The sequence below is a fragment of the Accipiter gentilis genome, chromosome 32 (genome assembly GCF_929443795.1).
Source record: "Accipiter gentilis chromosome 32, bAccGen1.1, whole genome shotgun sequence".
NCBI lineage: Eukaryota > Metazoa > Chordata > Aves > Accipitriformes > Accipitridae > Astur > Astur gentilis.
Window position 1 is genome coordinate 11,849,744 of NC_064911.1, and position 17,551 is coordinate 11,867,294.

The 17,551-nt window shown below is 36.4% G+C and overlaps 1 protein-coding gene across 3 annotated transcripts in view; it reads right to left on the minus strand.

The window, feature by feature from the left end:
- USP9X (ubiquitin specific peptidase 9 X-linked) overlaps positions 1-17,551 on the minus strand; it is a 102,903-nt gene that overhangs the window by 59,932 nt on the left and 25,420 nt on the right. For all 3 annotated transcript variants that reach the window (XM_049834798.1, XM_049834796.1, XM_049834797.1), the window contains 10 exons: positions 16,036-16,181; positions 15,642-15,721; positions 11,280-11,392; positions 10,290-10,508; positions 9,005-9,120; positions 8,512-8,763; positions 8,294-8,432; positions 6,564-6,716; positions 2,605-2,709; positions 877-1,083 (listed from right to left, as the gene is read on the minus strand). In XM_049834798.1, the coding sequence (XP_049690755.1) occupies positions 877-1,083; positions 2,605-2,709; positions 6,564-6,716; positions 8,294-8,432; positions 8,512-8,763; positions 9,005-9,120; positions 10,290-10,508; positions 11,280-11,392; positions 15,642-15,721; positions 16,036-16,181 (1,530 nt within the window). The remainder of the gene's footprint in view (positions 1-876; positions 1,084-2,604; positions 2,710-6,563; positions 6,717-8,293; positions 8,433-8,511; positions 8,764-9,004; positions 9,121-10,289; positions 10,509-11,279; positions 11,393-15,641; positions 15,722-16,035; positions 16,182-17,551) is intronic.

Consider the following 17,551-nt stretch of genomic DNA (forward strand, 5'->3'; position numbering starts at 1 on the left):
TGTTTCCAAGATAGAACAGAACATGCAAAGCCACACAAATACTAGATCAGCTGAGTTCTGAAGCACACAAGCATAAGAAAAGTATCTGAGCAGAACTACATGTTGGCAGAAGCTATCGTGTGTTACAAACTCTCTGCCTTCAAGCACTCAAGCATCCAGTACGTCTTTAAGAAAACCTTCAGCTACACAGGATCATCCGTGTTTAAATAATTTGCTCTTTCCCTTCTTTCCTTTATTTCTACTGACTGGTACTCAGAGTAAACTGCTATAAAATATCAAGAAACAATGAGAACTGCTTCTTAACAACTAAGAAACAAAACGTGCCAGTGGCTATCAAGACAGATAATGGATTAATTTTGAACCACAATGAATTATTATTGTGGCAGACTTCCACAGAAGTTTGGGTGGGGAACTAGAGTGTGTAAATGTTTTCACTGTCGTTTGCTAGGTCCTTTCTAACATTATACAAGACATAAGGACTTACCAAAAAAAAAAACCCAACCCCACCCCACCCAAACAAATTAGCATAATCAAGTTTGGAAAAAAGCAGACACAGGAGGGGGGCTGCTTTTCCTTTCTCCCTATTTACTTTGGCAGGGTTGTTTTCCAATTCCTCCGATGTGGTCATTACAGTATGTCACCAATTGCAACAAGACAGGCAAACTGATGTATTTCACTCTCTCCAATTAAAGCACGAACTGTGTTATTTAGAATATGTCCCATAACATTTTAAAAGTACCTGGATGTTGGTAGAATAACACAAATCAATCATAAGGAACACTTTTGTTCAATTACCAAATCCCTTGAATTTTTCATGGGGCATGGAAGGAAACTGTCAGTGACTGATTTCACAATAGAAAATACCAGATTACTCACCTGTGAACAGCTATAATCTAAGATTTTAATATGGGCACTAAGAGCCTGGTCCATGATATCAACAGGTACATCATCACTATGAGCCAAATTCCACAAAAGGTTCAGCACTTTGTGTGCCATCACACCATCCTTGTCATCCTCTGCAAGACGACGAATTAACTCAAGTAGTTTCTCACGCTGTTTCTTGCTTGCATTTGTCCAACTTGCCTAAGAAAATATTTTATTTGATATGAAAACCAGTCTTGTCTTTTTTTTTTAATTCCACACATAACCTGCACCGTTAACAAATGATGCAACAATGAAGTGATGTAACTAACATTACGTCAACATTAATTACATCACATTAATTTCTTTCATCAAAAATAGCCCATTAGATCAATATATGTCAGACAATTGAACAGCTCTTCTAGTGTGTTTATAACTAAAGTATAATCAACTTGAGACTTAAAAAAAAAAATCTTTAAATAAAGATCACAGATGTGCCTGTAAAAATTAACATTACTATTGACAAGTTCACCAACAGTCAAAATAGAGCTGACTCAGCTGCTTCTTGCAATGCTTTCTCAAAACTCGTGTGCTTATACTTAGAAGACTTCTTAAATAACTTATAATCACTAAATGAGTAAAATTTTAATATCACTTGTGCCTCTGAATCTGACAGAAACGAACGTCCTCTGCATTAAGTTAACCTTTTTCTGAGTAAGTTTCCAATATGAAATTACTTCATATCCATCTCCCAAGGTGAGACACAACTTGTGACCATTTCCACATAGAATTTCTGAGCATTTAGTTCAGTATCTGGATTACAGATCATTAGACCCATATTCACCAAACTAGAGGACCCCCACTAATCAGAGCACAAATGGCACGTAAGCAAAACTGTGACTATAACACATTTGTCTGAAAACAGGAAACAGAGTCTACAAAGCTAGCTTGCATTTTCTAGTACAGCAGATCAACTCCTAAAATGAAACGGTAAAACAAACCAGATAGCACCATTACTGGAAGCTACAAATGTTTATGTTAGCATACATAAAAAGCCAGTAAATGACATAACCTTTCAGAAGTAAATTGTTTTGTGATTTCAATCAAATTATTATATTTATAAACATTCAACATTATCTTCCTGAGACTGTTTCATTCTGTATCAATGTTAACCAGAGAAAAATTATTACATGATAAAGAGGAAGTTGGGGGAGCGGGGAACAGAGGTCCTTGATCTTCTCTACTTAAAGATCAAAAGTAGCAATGCCTGGTAAACTTGATGAAACCTACTCTAATGCTAGGAGAAAAACATTATTTACTAAATCACCAACACTTAATATTTTGGAACAAATGCAAAAAAGTATTTAAGATAAATAACTTATTTGAAAAATTCAATATTGCTAGGATTGCTAAATGTCACTTTAATACTACTGCCTCAACAGACATGCACTACCTAAAAGCATTTAAACCAGAAAACAAAACTGTCAATTAAACTAGCATAACTAGCTTTTGCTTTAGACAGGAAGTAAATCAAAAATCTCACAATGAATGGTCATTAAAGAATAGCAAAATCTAGCACTTCTAATATTAAATATTACAGACTTGCTACACATTAAGAAGTCTTCTAACGCAAGGCAACTGGCCGTATCTAAAATAAGTAGAAAGTAGACATTTAAAGAGTCACAAATCTGTATCCAGCTTCACAGCCCATTTCCTGAATACAGTCAAAACATGCATAGTTACCTTAAAACAATCGAACAGGTGATCAAGCTGTTCAGGAGAGAAATCCCAAGCTAATTTTGCAAGGAGATCATGCACATTTTTTACAATGGCTTCATGTTTTCCTGCCTGTCAAGAACACAAAAAGATTCCACCAAAATTTGTAGCAATCCACAATAAGTCAAGCAGTAAGATATCCTATGTCATTTTTACAAGAAGACTGTTTGAGGTGGCCAACAAGAAAAGCTGATGCCGTGGGAGCAGTGTGGCAAACTGAATACTTACTTCACTAGGAAGTCACAATATTTAGATTTCCGTTGTACGTCTAAGTATTTAAGTATGCTCTGTGTGTGTGCATGTGAATATTTATTTAGCATATAAATACTGCAGTATCACAACAGTTTTCTTTTTATCAAAATCATGCTGGGACAGTAGACAAAGTCTAAAAGGATATTTAAACTTACAAAGCAGTATTTTTATGTAGTTTTGCGTTTTGGTTTTTTTTTTTAATAAAGGACTCAAAATCCACTTCCTCAATGAACTTCATTGAGGTGTTTTAAGCTGTAGAAATATTTTTAATATTTCCACGTAGACTTCCTTTGTACTAGTGGATTCATAGACAACTAAAGCCTTCTATTACAAACAGCTTGTTGGCAGACAACAATTTGAAGTCCAGCAGCTTATAAACTTACGAAGTCTAACAAACAAACAACTAAGGCAACATGTTGAGTTATACACTAGACACGGTTTTAAATAAAGAGTTTGGTGTGTATCACAATTTTGACATTTAAGGAGGAAGACAACAAGGAAAAAACAGCTAGCTCAATTTTAACTCTGGGCAAGAAGAAAATTTCCTTCCTACATGCCCAGGCTGGAAAATGCATCCTGTACTTTAAATGTGCACTCAAACCCAAGAATTTTGGGCTATGTGAATCAATAGCTTATTTACTGTAGAAAAATTTCCTGTAATTATAGAATAAAAAAATGTGAAACATACCTAGAAAACAAACTTTGATATAATTAATCTCGTACAGTATTAAAAATGCATGCATAAGCAGTTTTGAAATTCATTTCCTTCTAAAAGCTTGCATCAGTAGTTCACTTAAAAACAACAAAAAAGAGACTAATAGCTTTGTTACATGCTCTGCCATAAATCCTTTATAGTGTGCCATAAACTTTTCTTTCAAAAAAGTGAATTTAAATTGTAACATTCATTTTCATGTTATGAGTCAGATTATGAGAGGGGGAATTACTAAACCACTTATTCCACTTGATTTTGCAAAACATCATGTAATTTTTTTGCTCTTACCAGACCATTTCCTGGGTAGAAAGAAAAACTGAGAGCATACAAGGCAGAAAGAGCATCTACAATGTAACAAATAAGAGAAGTATGCACAGATGCTGGGGGGGGGGGTCGGAGCAAGAAGGCGAAGGCATGTGGAGGGTTTTAAACAGACATGGGGAAGCCCTTAAGAACAGAAAAGGCTGAGGAAGCAGTACAAGACAGTAGGAGGAGGTGAGGAACCTGGCATGTGAACTGTCAGCTTGCTGTGCTGAGACAGGGAAGCGCCTGTAAAGTTTTAGTTAAATGCTCCAGAATGTAAGTCATGAGACTCCAACACTAATCTCTGCAATTTTATTTCTTGTCCAGCTGGATCTTTCCCTGCAACTCAACAGGCTGCAACTTAATGCTTGCCTTTTAGAGACTTCCAACATTATTCCTTGAATCAAATATACTTCTGTATTGTGAGCACTGGCTTTGTACGACATGAAAACATTGCAAAAGCAGCATGATTATATTACTTTTCATAAACTACTCATTTTTATTCTAGTTGCATACTGAGATTCTCAGGGCACTTCTATACTGTCAACTGTAAACTTGTGCATGCTCACCCTCTAAACCCAAGCAGCAACATAATGGCTTTAGCCTGAAAGCAAAACCACACCGTTGCTGCACTGAGCCAGAGCTAAAATAGCCTGCCTGTTATATAAAGCTACACAGTAAATCAACTCCTCACTACTGAATTTCATGCTCCAGCTGCTCTTGGAAGCAGTCATTTAATAATAACTTCTAAAAACTACTAAACACAGGGAGTAGTGAAGTTGGTGAAAATAATTCTGTATTAGCAGATTTTGATATTCTTACTTTTTAGTCTATTTTAATTCCATGGCCAAGACTTACTGAATTCAACTTTCACACAAAAAAAATACAGGGCAAAACTATAGCAAGTACACTGCAGCAACTACCTAACTGAAAGCATAAGAAGTGAGCAGAGTAAGCTTGGTATTTGAGGGCATGGGAGATTTATTCCTAAGGGTTTTTTTGCAACTGTTGGGGTGGGCTATCCCTGTCTTTTAAGGGTTGCACCACTTGTTCACTCTTTTCTGGAAGGGTAAAGAGTTTGGCTTAAACTAGCTTACCCACATGTCCCATTTCCAGGCACTATGAGTAACATAATTGCTTGGAAGACTTTTTTCCAAATTTCAGATTTATTTTTTTTTTTCCCTCCTTATAAAAAGTGAGTGTCTAATATAGCTAATGCAAGCCTAGTAAAACAGCAAACTAACTTCTCAAAGTCTCCCCCCGGTCCCAACTTCTTACAGTCTGGAGAGGTCTACAGACCACAAGCTGAAAACTAGCAGTATGATCAGAGACCTTAATTCAAGTAATCTGTGTACTGCTCTGTTAAATGATGTACTTTTTTTAAACAGGACTTAGGGATAACGAGAAAATAAAAACTTTCTTGAGTTTCAGCCTGTGCATTTACTATCATGCTGAAATTGAAGTCTAGAGATTATGAAGTTAGTTGCAACACCAGAGATCTCAAGTCAACCCTCCACTACATCACCTGTAGTCCCAAGTGTTTTAAACATAACCTGAAAATAGCATGCCTGAAAATAGGGACACCTGGGTAAGTCCACTGAAACCCAACTGTTTGAGTTTCAGAAGAGCGTAAACACACAAAACCTAGGGATATAGCACTACCCAATTCCCTTATTTAACCCTTGTCATTATATAACCTCAGCTAACCACTAGGCACCACACAGCTGCTCGCTCACTCTCCACTCCGCAGTGGGATGTGTAAAAGTGAAAAAACTCATAGGTTGAGATAAAGAGTTTCACAGGTATATCTTTTGCTTTACCTACACAGCCTCATATAAGCTACTATGAAGAAATTTAACTCTATATCCGTGCCAAAACCAGTACAGCCCTCTATCTTGGAAAGTACATTTTAGCCTTCTCACACTTGAAAGACTGGCCTAAGGGCTTACAGTTAAGTTGGAGTTTCACTACCCATTACTTATGAACAAGGATATATGTACTCATGCTTGTTTCTATCCTAAAATGACCCTTTATTTTCTGCCTGCTCAACAATTAATAATGATTTTGTCTCTTCAGCTGCCCATTATGTGTGCTAAAGTCATGCAGCCCACAGCTTAGAAGCCCAGCTTCACTGATCATTTAAGTAAACAAGCCAATATTGCAAAACTTGTAGTTTTTCAAAAATAATCATTACAACACAAAGGAAAGAATTTGCTATTAAACAACTTCCAGAACAGGCACTATTAGAAGCCTTACTAACAGTGCTTTACCCAGGAAAAATTTATACAACTATCATGAACTCCGAGATTAGCAATACACAGTCTTAATGCATTTAAAAATATTAAGTCATCATGTATCATGTTCTTTCATAATCTAGACTTCACTCAACATTGAGGGTTCCTTAATACTTAGAAAGGATAATCTTTGCACCATGTTCTGACCCGTTCCTTTAGACTTTACATACAGGTGTAGTTGACCCCTTCCACCAAAGACATTCGATAAGACAATTTTGAGATTCAGGACCCCAAAACCCAACACCATTTGATTTTAAGTTTTTTCTTTAGTTCTGTCTAACACCGAGAAAAAGAAGCACAGGTCATCTTCTCAATACATGACATATAACAAGATGCAGTAGCAGACAAGCAGTTGAATTCTTTACCTGTGCAGCCCAAATGTTGTCAAGATCCTGCAAAGTGAGGGCTTTCTCTTTGATGACAAACCGGAGAATTTTCTCTAACTTCTCTACATACTGAGGTTGATGAAGACTATCTCTCAACACAATTGATAAAATATTATTCTGCTGGATCCATTCCTGAATATAAAAAGAAAGTAGTGCCATCTCAAATTATTGAAGTGCTATCACTGATATGTAAGGTAAAAAGAAAGATTTCAACCTGTTACAGATTAATGACTTTGTATACAATATTCTAACTGGGAGACATGAGAAAGGTACAGCTCAAGAGGAAGGGATTTATCTATAATTTCCTCTTTTAAAAAAAATCAGCATTTTAAATAATCCAATATGCTAGTCACTGTGATATCTTAAGGGGAAATATTTTTTCAGGCATATTAAAAACATGAATTCAAAGCATAAAAATGTTCAAACAACTTCAAACATAAAAAGCCAATGGGAAGAACACTTAACTCTTCTATTCAAGGAACAAAATTTTACTCTTCCAATTCACAATCATTAAATATCAAAACCAAATTGTTTAAGATATTTCTAGCTTTGCTGGTACACCTACAGCATATCACATAAAAAGGCTATAAGGAAGGACTGAAATATAAAAAGGTTAGATTAAGTACTGCCACTTATAGGGTTTTTTAAAATGTGTCTAACTGAATTAGAGGCAAATATTCAAGCCATATTTAAGCAGATACAATTGTTTCAGCGGTGTCATTGACAGCAGTCAGACTAGTGTCATGTATTTTTTGTTCCAACTGAAGCAAAGCAAAGTGTGCTTTGAGCACTGAAAAAGAAAACAAACGTACACAGCATCCTACCTTCCAACACTGTCCTTGATTACAGACTTACAACATTCAAGCTAGTCTCGTGAAATACTTAAATTTGGAAGTTATTTAAAAACAGAGGTCTTGTCTGAGATGCCAAACTATAGGGAGTATGTAAAAAAGAGATCTACTTCCTCCTACTGCTTTTTTTGACTTTTTAGTCAAACTGCAGTTGTTTTTTTTTTTGTCAGCAGTCCTTTTGTAGATTATAAGCCTCACAACAGGTAGCCAGTCACAAAGATGGGACAGAACAGTGCAAAAATCACTTAACAAATAAATTTCAAAGATGAAGAGAAAACTGTCCCTACTTTAACTTCATAAATACTCATTTTAATAGTTCCCTACATATGCACTCAAGCATGAAACAGTATTCAAAGTATGTAAAATTAAATAAAGTGTGGTATCTAGAACTTTCTGTACCAAAGAATCCAGCTTCTGAAGTATGAAAAGAGTACTCACTTAGAACTCTAACGAAAAAAAATTACTTGAAGCACAAAAACCAGACTAGATCCTTACTTAAATGAATATTTATTTTGTTAGGTACAGTGGCACTAAAGTTTCAAATGAATCACACCTCTTTCACCTAGGTTTGTTTTGGTTTTTTTAAATACTACATAAAAACTATATATTCAAGGTTCCATTTTTAAAGCTTTTTTTTTAGCAGCACTGAAAATAATTCTCAACAGCACCTCTGAAACAAATACAGCAATTTTTCACAGAAAGACTACTACTGAAGTGACTTATTAACATCACATGATACCTACTGTTTATAACACTAGATATGAAAATTGTGCAGGATCCATAATATATAGCTACTTCTACAAGTAATAAGGAGGAAGAAAATCTATTCAATGAATTTCGGTGAAGAGGAGAACTTACTGCCATTCTTTCAGCTGTAAGCCATTCTTCCTCTTCAGGATTACCATGCCGATGAGTATAATATGACACACTGGATATTACTTTGTTAACTTCATTTAGTGCATTCATTTTACCATTGAAAGAAGAAATTTGTAACAACCTGTAAGAGAAATTAAATGTAAGAAGTGTGGGGAAAAAAAAGTCAGCAGGGGCGTATCATATTAGGAGTAGCATCTTACCTAAGTATCATTTTTAACCTAAATATTTCTAAGTTTTTTACAGTTTCTTCTTGTCCTGGAACTCTTGAAGCTAAGTTCTTTAAAGATTTGATTATCATTGATAGAGCATCATTTTTGGCTTCATTCTTTGCTTCTTTTTTCAGTTCATCATCTGTTAAATTTTCTAAAAATTGTGGAACCATTTCTATAATTGGAAGGAAATATTTCTTCACTGTATGTAATGTTAGAAATTCGTAACATTGTCCAAATGGCCTAAAAGGAAAGAAAAAGGGCCATAATCAGTAGTTGTGTAATATTAAGATAGTAAGGAGCAATTCACTCAAACTCAATCTATTTACAATCACATGAAATTCTGAAGGTAAACACAACTAGTTAAGAGATGGAGTGAGGGGAAGTGCTTCAAGAAAAGTGCTTCAAGCTTTGTGCTAACATAATATCTTACACTTAGTCCAACTTTTCCAAATATGTAAACTGTTATTTTTTAAAAACTTACTTGATGAGAGCTGCAATTATCTGAACATTCAATGCTGATCCACTCATGAAGCGATCATGCAAGATCTGAAATCCATTTAACGTGCCAAACTTGTTGATAAGATCTACGAGCCAACCCTGCAATATAGTAAACAGTTATTTTCTGACATTTACAAATTACCATCTAGAAATACTTTCAAGTACCTGTTAGTAACAAAACTTGCTTTAAAAACATCCTTACACAATGCACTGTTAGAAGGTAATAAAATTGACAGTGAACTTGCCTATGTAGCTGAAATATTCAGTTTTAAGGAAATGCTTCAAAATAGGCAACAAGATCTTTCCTGTTACCATATCAAAGAACAGATGCCGTATAGTTGTTATTCAAAGAAATTTATCAAGTATATAGGAATAAAAATGACTATACTTCAGGTTCAGCTTTGGCTACTAAGTTACTACAGAAAGCACGACGATTCTAGTATTTTTTTCTGGTCCTGGATGTGATAATGCTGCATAAAAAAGCAGTAAGAATGCAAAATAACATTCTTCTAAACATGGTTAGCAATGCAAGGAAGTCCAAGGACACCGAGTTCTTTATCTTTGGTTCTTATGTATCAATAGCTACCAGTTCTACTATAAAGGAGAAAAAGGAAGAAAGCAACAAAAACGTAATTCAGTTAGCTCAAGTTGTAGCAATGCCATTTGGAGCAAAATTCTGAAAAATTCAGACCCAAGAACCAAAATAATTATTAATCTGCACAGTCAGTTAAAAAAAACCAAACCCCAAAAGCCCCACCAAACCACCCAAAAAACAAACCAAAACTAAAAAACAAAAAAGAACCCAAACCCAAAACCACACTGACACTAGCACCCTGTGCCCAATTAAAAACATTTCTCCCATCTTTGGGAACTATAAGAAAAGGGAGAGAAAATTTCTACTTTATCACATTATCTCCTCCTCAAAATATGTCACCTACAAAACCACGTGGAGTAAGAAGGTAAATCCATCAACTGGCAAATACAAGCTAGCCAATTAACACAGCAGGAACGGCATTCCAACAGTTGTGCCAGCTTACCACAGAAACACATGACACAGTTTGGTTGTGGACCAAAGACTGAAAGAGTTAGAAGGTGAAATGTATACTAAAACATGATCAGTTTAAGTGTCAAAAGCAGCAGAACATCTTACGGATGTAGAGAATGAAAGGGGTTCCCCCCCCCCCCCCGAAAAAAACCCCACTTTTCTATTGCTACTGTATAATTAGGTAACACTACATAAAAATACAGGTATGAAAATGCTCTCACACCTTTGGTGATCGTGGGTCAGGAGGACGGGCATAAAGTTCATCTTCAGCGAGCTGGACTCCTGCAGGAACTGTTTCTGAGGGACGAGTACCATTGTATAGATGGAATTTGCAGTGAGGATTTAAGGCCATGGCAAGAAGTTCAAGAAGGGGAAACCAGTCTTGGGACAGCTTGGCCACACAGAGTTCCACTAGTCGATGAGTGTTGTTAATAATACATCTCTATTAAGAAAAAAATAACCACCAAGAATGTGGCAGGTGACTCTACAATGAACTATAAACCCTGAACCATTTGTACCTATCATGCAGAGTTGCATAAGAGTTTTACAATGTTGTATTTTAATTTGTACTTCCTCCAATAAAGGTTTTAAACAAACGTTAAACTATCTGTTTTCAGCTAAAAATTACATTTAGGAAAAAGATACATATTTTTGGTTGAGACATTTGTGAATCGCCACTGAACTACTAACTTTTCCTTCTTTCACCCATTTCTCTCACATATTTTAATTTGCTTATGAACATCTTTACAGTTCCTCATTTGGCATCTGACTAGCTATCCAACAGGTAATTTTTATACTCACGCAGCTGCTACAAACATTCAGAAGTTAGCAGGTTGCTAAAAGCTTTTACTAAAAAGGTAAGTTTTCATGTCCTAGCACGTACATAAAAATAAGCAGGTCTCTAGACATCTGGCCAAAGACAGCTGCTTAACAAAAGAGCTGCACTACTGAACATACAAAGTTCCACTGCCCCCAGATCATCTCTCATGTTTTATTTCCTTCCAAAACCACCAGAGGCAGTAAGATGAAACAATGACAGAAGTATGACTCCCCCCCTCCCCGAGCCATGTATACAAGAGTTTTCTCACTTCTCTGTTCAGGTGAATTTCAAAACTAAGATGCAGTCTCTGCAGTCTCCTCATAGTCACAAAGGCAATCCTGTTTCTCGTTTATATTACTATGCTTTTTTAGAAACAAAACTTTAAAAACTCACATGAATCTCAAACTTCCAGCCACTCACTGCCTCATCTGTAAGGATTTTTGTGAAAGATATTGTTAACCCATCTCGAAAAAATCGCTGGCATGCTTCACTTTTGACATCAAGGCCTATTTTAAAATAGAAAAGAAAAAAACCAAACTATTAGATATGCAATTTCATTAGTAGTTACATGAACTTTTAAATATCGAAAGCAGTGATTTGGACTTCAAAGGTGGTGTTTAAAGTTTCAGAAATATTTTAAAGAGAGAAGTGTTGGATGAAGACAAACTTAGGTAAGCTTGAATGGACAAAAACCTGACAGATGAATGTTCTAGTAAAGCCACCTCAAGAATTGCACTCCTTTAGATAATACTTAAATTGTTTTAAAAACATGTGATTGGGTTGGTGTTTTTTTCATTCTTGTAACACTTCAAGATACAACAGCAAAAATAAGTACAATCGTTATTTTCCATTCTTCCAGTATACATGCATTTATGTTCTTTCTTATTTAGCTGCTACCAGTAAAACTCAGTGAGTGAAGAGGAGAAAGATGAGACCTGCTCAGCTTCCCAAACACAATTAACCTGCAAAAATAAACATGAATCCTTCTGTCTCTCACCCTCACTTGAAATACAGTTTCTTGTAATTCTGCTGCTAGGATCCAACACACCTAACCCCAACACTGTCATAAACCTTTGCAGCCACAATATGTCAAGTTTAAAATTAGAGTGCTCCATACTTTTCTTTTAGCTATTTTTAAAGCTCTGGAGTTATTTACAAAATCACTCAGTTCCTCTTCTCCAGGACTTTGGACACACAACTTTTGTAGCTGCAACCCTAGAGCTGAGCTGGCTCCACACACTGGTGTGGTGCTGTCCCAGCAAAGCCCCCACCAGACCTGGAGCCTCAGGAAGTGCAGCACAGAAACCTTCCAGCAGCTTGCCAAGGGCTGGCTCAGACCCTGCAGAATTGACAGTGACCTGGAGCTAATAAGCGCTGGGGAAACCCACGCTTGCCTATGGGCACAATGGATACACATGGTACTCACGGATTCTGGCAGACTTTCAATAACTCTTAATCATCAGGAGTATGAGTGTCCTTCTGCACCAAGATACTGCACTGACCCTGCTGTAACTCATTTCACTGAATTGGTTCTAGCCCACATACCTGGCTAAGAAACTTTGGAGCATGACGACACAAATCTGCTGTCCTTGCTTTAGACAGATGGCTAAAAATAACCATTTCAAGAAAATGCAGAAGATACAGCTTCAGTAAGGAACTCAAGGGTGATCCCATAGACATGCAGATGGATTATCCAGAGAGAGATGGTCTTTAGAGAGGATGCTGGAAACAACTCCCATTATTGGGCTGCCTAGCTTTTGGATGCACGTGTGCTCATGCACACACACACTATTTTTTTTTTTTTTTTTTTTGAGGCTCTAGGGCTTGCCTCTCTACTCTTTCCCACTCTGTAAGCCTTTGTAATTCATCAAAAACAAAGATTTGGGATTAAGGTTGAAGGTTTAAGTTATGCAGTGAAATCTCATTTCAGTTTAAATAAACTACAAATTCCAAAAGCTGCCTTGCGTCTTGCTTGCATTTGTCACATTGGAAAGTTCTGGCAGCATGTTAAAAATTGAATGTAAACGTTAGGAGCAATAAAACCCACAACAAAGGCGGAGCAGTGCAGAGCTGTTGAGGGGATTTTGAAAGAAAGAGTGGAGAATATTCTAGCCTATAAAAAACCAAAAACCTAAAACTAACAACTTTTTTTACTTTTAAATTTATAGCATTATGACATTTATTTCTGGAGCAAATCTCATTACTCAAAACACTTCATAAGTATTCCAGAATTGTTGTAAAGATAAACATCAGTCTTCCTATTAAATGCTATTTTTCAAATAGGTTTTCTTCTATTAGCCAGTAACTCCAGACTATCATTTGACAGTCTCATGGTTTGCTTAACAAAGAATAATACACTGATGCCTACACATAAAAAGATAATCTTCCATAAATAAATGCATCTCCCAGGAATAATATAAGTCACAGTCTAGACAGGATTCATACTACTCTTGTCAAATTTGCTCCTTGCACTTGAAGGTGGTAATGATGATATTTAATTCTTACAAGTACTTTCAATTCAGTTATGTCCCTTTCAATTTCAGTTCCTGAAAAGATTTAAAGAGGATGGCAAATATCACTCTTATTTTATAAACAGGGTCACAAAGACAGCAGTTACCCCAGAGTCACTAGAGAATGCCAATGCCACTGGCCACTGGCACTGTTAGGAATAAAAAGCTACTTGAGAATCCTAACCACTAGAAAATGGTGCTTGATAAAAAAATTTACTGGGCTCTTTTTAGGTTTTGTTGCTTCACAATCTAAATGAGTTACAGACTGCAATATAAAATTTATGTAGTTCAACAGCTGGTTATTTTTCAATTTCTCCTTTCAGTTCTCCCCTTTTGAAACAGAACTCCTCAGATTAAGAAAAATGCCCTTAGAGAGGTAGCAAGGTGTCCAACTTTAGATCTTACTGAGATCATGGAACACATTTTTGATCTGTTAAGAAATGTACACAACAGAATCATTTGTATTACTTCTCTATACATACACAGCTCTTAAACAGTGTCCGCCAAGTTTTGAGCTACCAAAATAGTGTCAGTTATACCAAGTGAGCACCCTATCATATTCCTCAAGCACTGGCAGTGATTTAAAAAAGAACCATCATGTAACTTCAAGTAGCGAGGAAAAAAAATATAGGATGTAACTGTAAAGATAACAGTTAACGAACAACTACCTCTAATAGCTTTCCTTATTTTCTCCTTAGCCAATAAACCTTGCATAAGTACAGACATAGGAATTCATCTAGAGGGCAAGAGGAAGAATAATTAGATAGCAATGCAGAAGCCCTTTTCAGAATTGGACATCAACAACTTAATAAAAATTTAAGTGTGTAAAGCACATGAATAGATTTCCACTGTTTTTCACAACTTCAAGAGGAAAAAGAGAAAACTTTTTGTTTGGGAACGTTCAACTAAGCCTGACACTTTGGAGAGGTACGCTGATGTTACAAGTAGCCAAAAATCTCATTCTGCTCTTATTACTGCATTGCATTGACAGTTTTTTGTAGGTTTTCTTTTTTTTTTTAATACATGACTTCACAGCTGGCAGTACACACATCTCCTCTCTCACAAATCACAAGCAGAGAATTTTTTTACTGCGCTGTTCCAACAGCCCAGACAAAAAGATGGCTGCATTTTCTTTCTGTAAGTTGGCATTTCTTTTGTCCCTGAAGAGATGCGATCACTTGAAAATTCTACACTCACCTTAGGATTCCTGCCAGACCTAGCTATATGCAAAGAAGCCAATTCCAAGTGCAACTACGGCTGAAATCAGTGTTGGCAACAACATGTCGTTATCTTGTTTTGGATCACAAAGGTGCACCGTAACTTTTGTTTCTCCAGAGAGTGCTCCAGAGCAAAAAAGACTTAAGAAAACAGTAAAGATAACCCAGAATATCATGACCACGATCAGGTTTTTATTCTTAAAACTGCCTAAGAATAACCTTTATTGACATGGAAGTGAAGTCATCTTGGTCCAGCTATGCAAAAGTAAAGAACAGGCACCTTGTATGTCACTATATTTAAAACACAACTAGCTGGTAAGTGTAGATACCCCAGAAAAATATTTTGATCTGACTTCTGGTATTACTCAAATACTGGGGCAACAAATACTGACCTGAATAGGAGACCCAAGCAACTTTCCAGGAGAACAGAACTTTCCACAACACACAATGAACTTGTCAGTCTGACTAGTACAATTTATCAAACACATACACAGTCCTGATATGGAACCCTCCTTCTTTTAGGCAAGTCAGACACGGCAAGCAATATGGTAGAATTATTAGTCTAAGTCACGCTGTTGAAAATTCTAACTTCTCTCTAATATTCTCAAAAGTACGTGCATGCCAAATTTGAAGAAAAAATTACGGCAAGACATTTGGAAAGCCAGGTTAATAACCTGTTTTTTAAAAAAAATAGAATTCTTTTGAGTTTTAGTATCTGTTATAAAGACCAAACCCACTAGGTCTGATATCAAAGTGAATACAGAAAACAGGTAGGACAGGAATGACAAGATTTTTATTGCTGTGAGCTTATTCAACTTCCCTACTCATGCTAAGGCACCTAATTTCTAACTACATTGACGGCTTTCTAAAATTACTGATCTACAAAAGTTCTGCATACCACTCTGACACAATCTTCTGGACCAGGGTTGTAACAGAAACAATTAAAAACTTTTAAGCCTCCACCAGGGATTCAACAAGAAAAGACTTTACACACTGGCCAATAATCATTAACTGCCTTTTCAGCTTACCTTTTTTACTTAGGTCGATAGCAGCTTCTAGAAGAACTTCTAATTCCCCTTTCGGCAATACAGGAACAACCCATCGAGGCCTATATTCAAAAACAAAACAAACCCCCCTGTATTTCAATTGTGCTGCTTAGAAATCAAGAATCCTTGCCCTTTGTAATGCTTTTAATATAGGGTAAGAATATACATTTTTAAAGGCCCTGATAAGCACTTCATTAAAAAAACCAAAACACCACACCACACAAACTCTGATTTAAGCCTCTCTCTCTTTGCAATTCTAACTCAATAAAAAAAGTATTTCAAGAAATCCAGTGAAACAAAGATGCAAGAATCCTGATTCCACTATCAAGATATTTGCACAAATAATCTACACCCTCTGAAAAAAGTGTGAAAATACCTGTTAATCATGTCATCCAACTTTGCCAGGTCTGTGTGTGGAAATGCAGGCTCCTCATCTTCAAGCTGGGGTGGAGCATCTCCTTGGCCCTGCTCATCAGGCGGGGTAGCTGGGGAGTTCTCATTGGATGAATCAGGTGAAGAAGTCTAAAATTGGTATGGAAAATACTTTAAATACTGACTGCACTTACGTGCCACTTATTTTGGCATTTTTGCTTCACATTGTGTTTCAAAGAATCACTTGAAGTAAGTACCTGTCATCATAAAATATAATAAAACCGTTTGATTTCAAATTAACAAAAAATAGAGCATAAAATGTGCTATATGCTTTTTATCTCAACAGTTTAAAAATTAAGCTACTTTCCCACTGAGGAAAGTGGGAGGTTTTTGTAACAAACTTCTGCAGACCACTTATCTAGAAGGTGAAAATAAAAGACTATACAGATGCTCCAGTTTTTACAAATCTTCTGCAGAAAATATGATTATTTTAGGTAGAAAGACAAACTTCAGCAACAGCACAGAAGAAAACCAACACGAAAAACATTTTTAGAAGAAGTTTGCTAAAAATGAGTAACACACTACTAAAGTTGGCTACTAACCATGACTAGTTATGCCCATTTTCATGGGTCATGCAAAACACAATGCATTTTGTAGATTCATGCTTATTTGTATATAGAAATAGTATGAATTGACAATAATAAAGATTCAAATCAGAACAGCAAGATTTAGGAGGACAAGAAAGGACCAAAATCTCAAGAACATTTTTCATATGTTGTACAGGGTCTGGTTGGCATGGAGTTAATTTTCTTCAGAGCACCCTGTATGGTGTTGGGTTTTGGATTTGTAACCAAAATAGTATTGATAACACACCAGTGTTTTGTCTGTTGCTGAATAGTGCTCTTGCACAGATTCAAGGCCTTGTGTTTTTCACTTTGCCCCCCAGCAGTAAGTAGGCTGGAGATGGGCAAGAGGCTGGGAGGGGACACAGCCAGGACAGCTGACCTGAGCTGACCAAAGAGATATTCCATACCATACAATGCCAAGCTTGACCATAAAACAGGGGGTGAGTTTTTTTCCAAGGTAGCTGCTGCCTGGGGACTAGTTGGGCATCCATCAGCTGGTGGTGAATGACTGCATTTGCATCACTTGTTCCCCCCATTATCCCTTCACTTATTAAACTGCCTTTATCTCAGCCTATAGAACTTCCCACTTTTTCCGATTCTCTCTCCCATCCCACTGAGGCGGAGAGAGTGAGCAATAGGGTGGGGGCTTACCTGGCAGCCAGGGTCAGCCCACCACACATGTTCCAAAGAACAATTCATTCTCAGGAAGTAGCAACATTAAACCTTATGATATTAAACAAATATCATCTTCTAACTGAATTAAATGACAGTGTAGTTTTTCTTTTAAATGGGTTTGGCTGCACTGTTTAAAAGCATCTTTTCTGGTATTTTTTCCCCAAACAAAAAAGAATCATCACGTTACGATGTAGTATTTGAAAGTTTTTGCTTATTTTT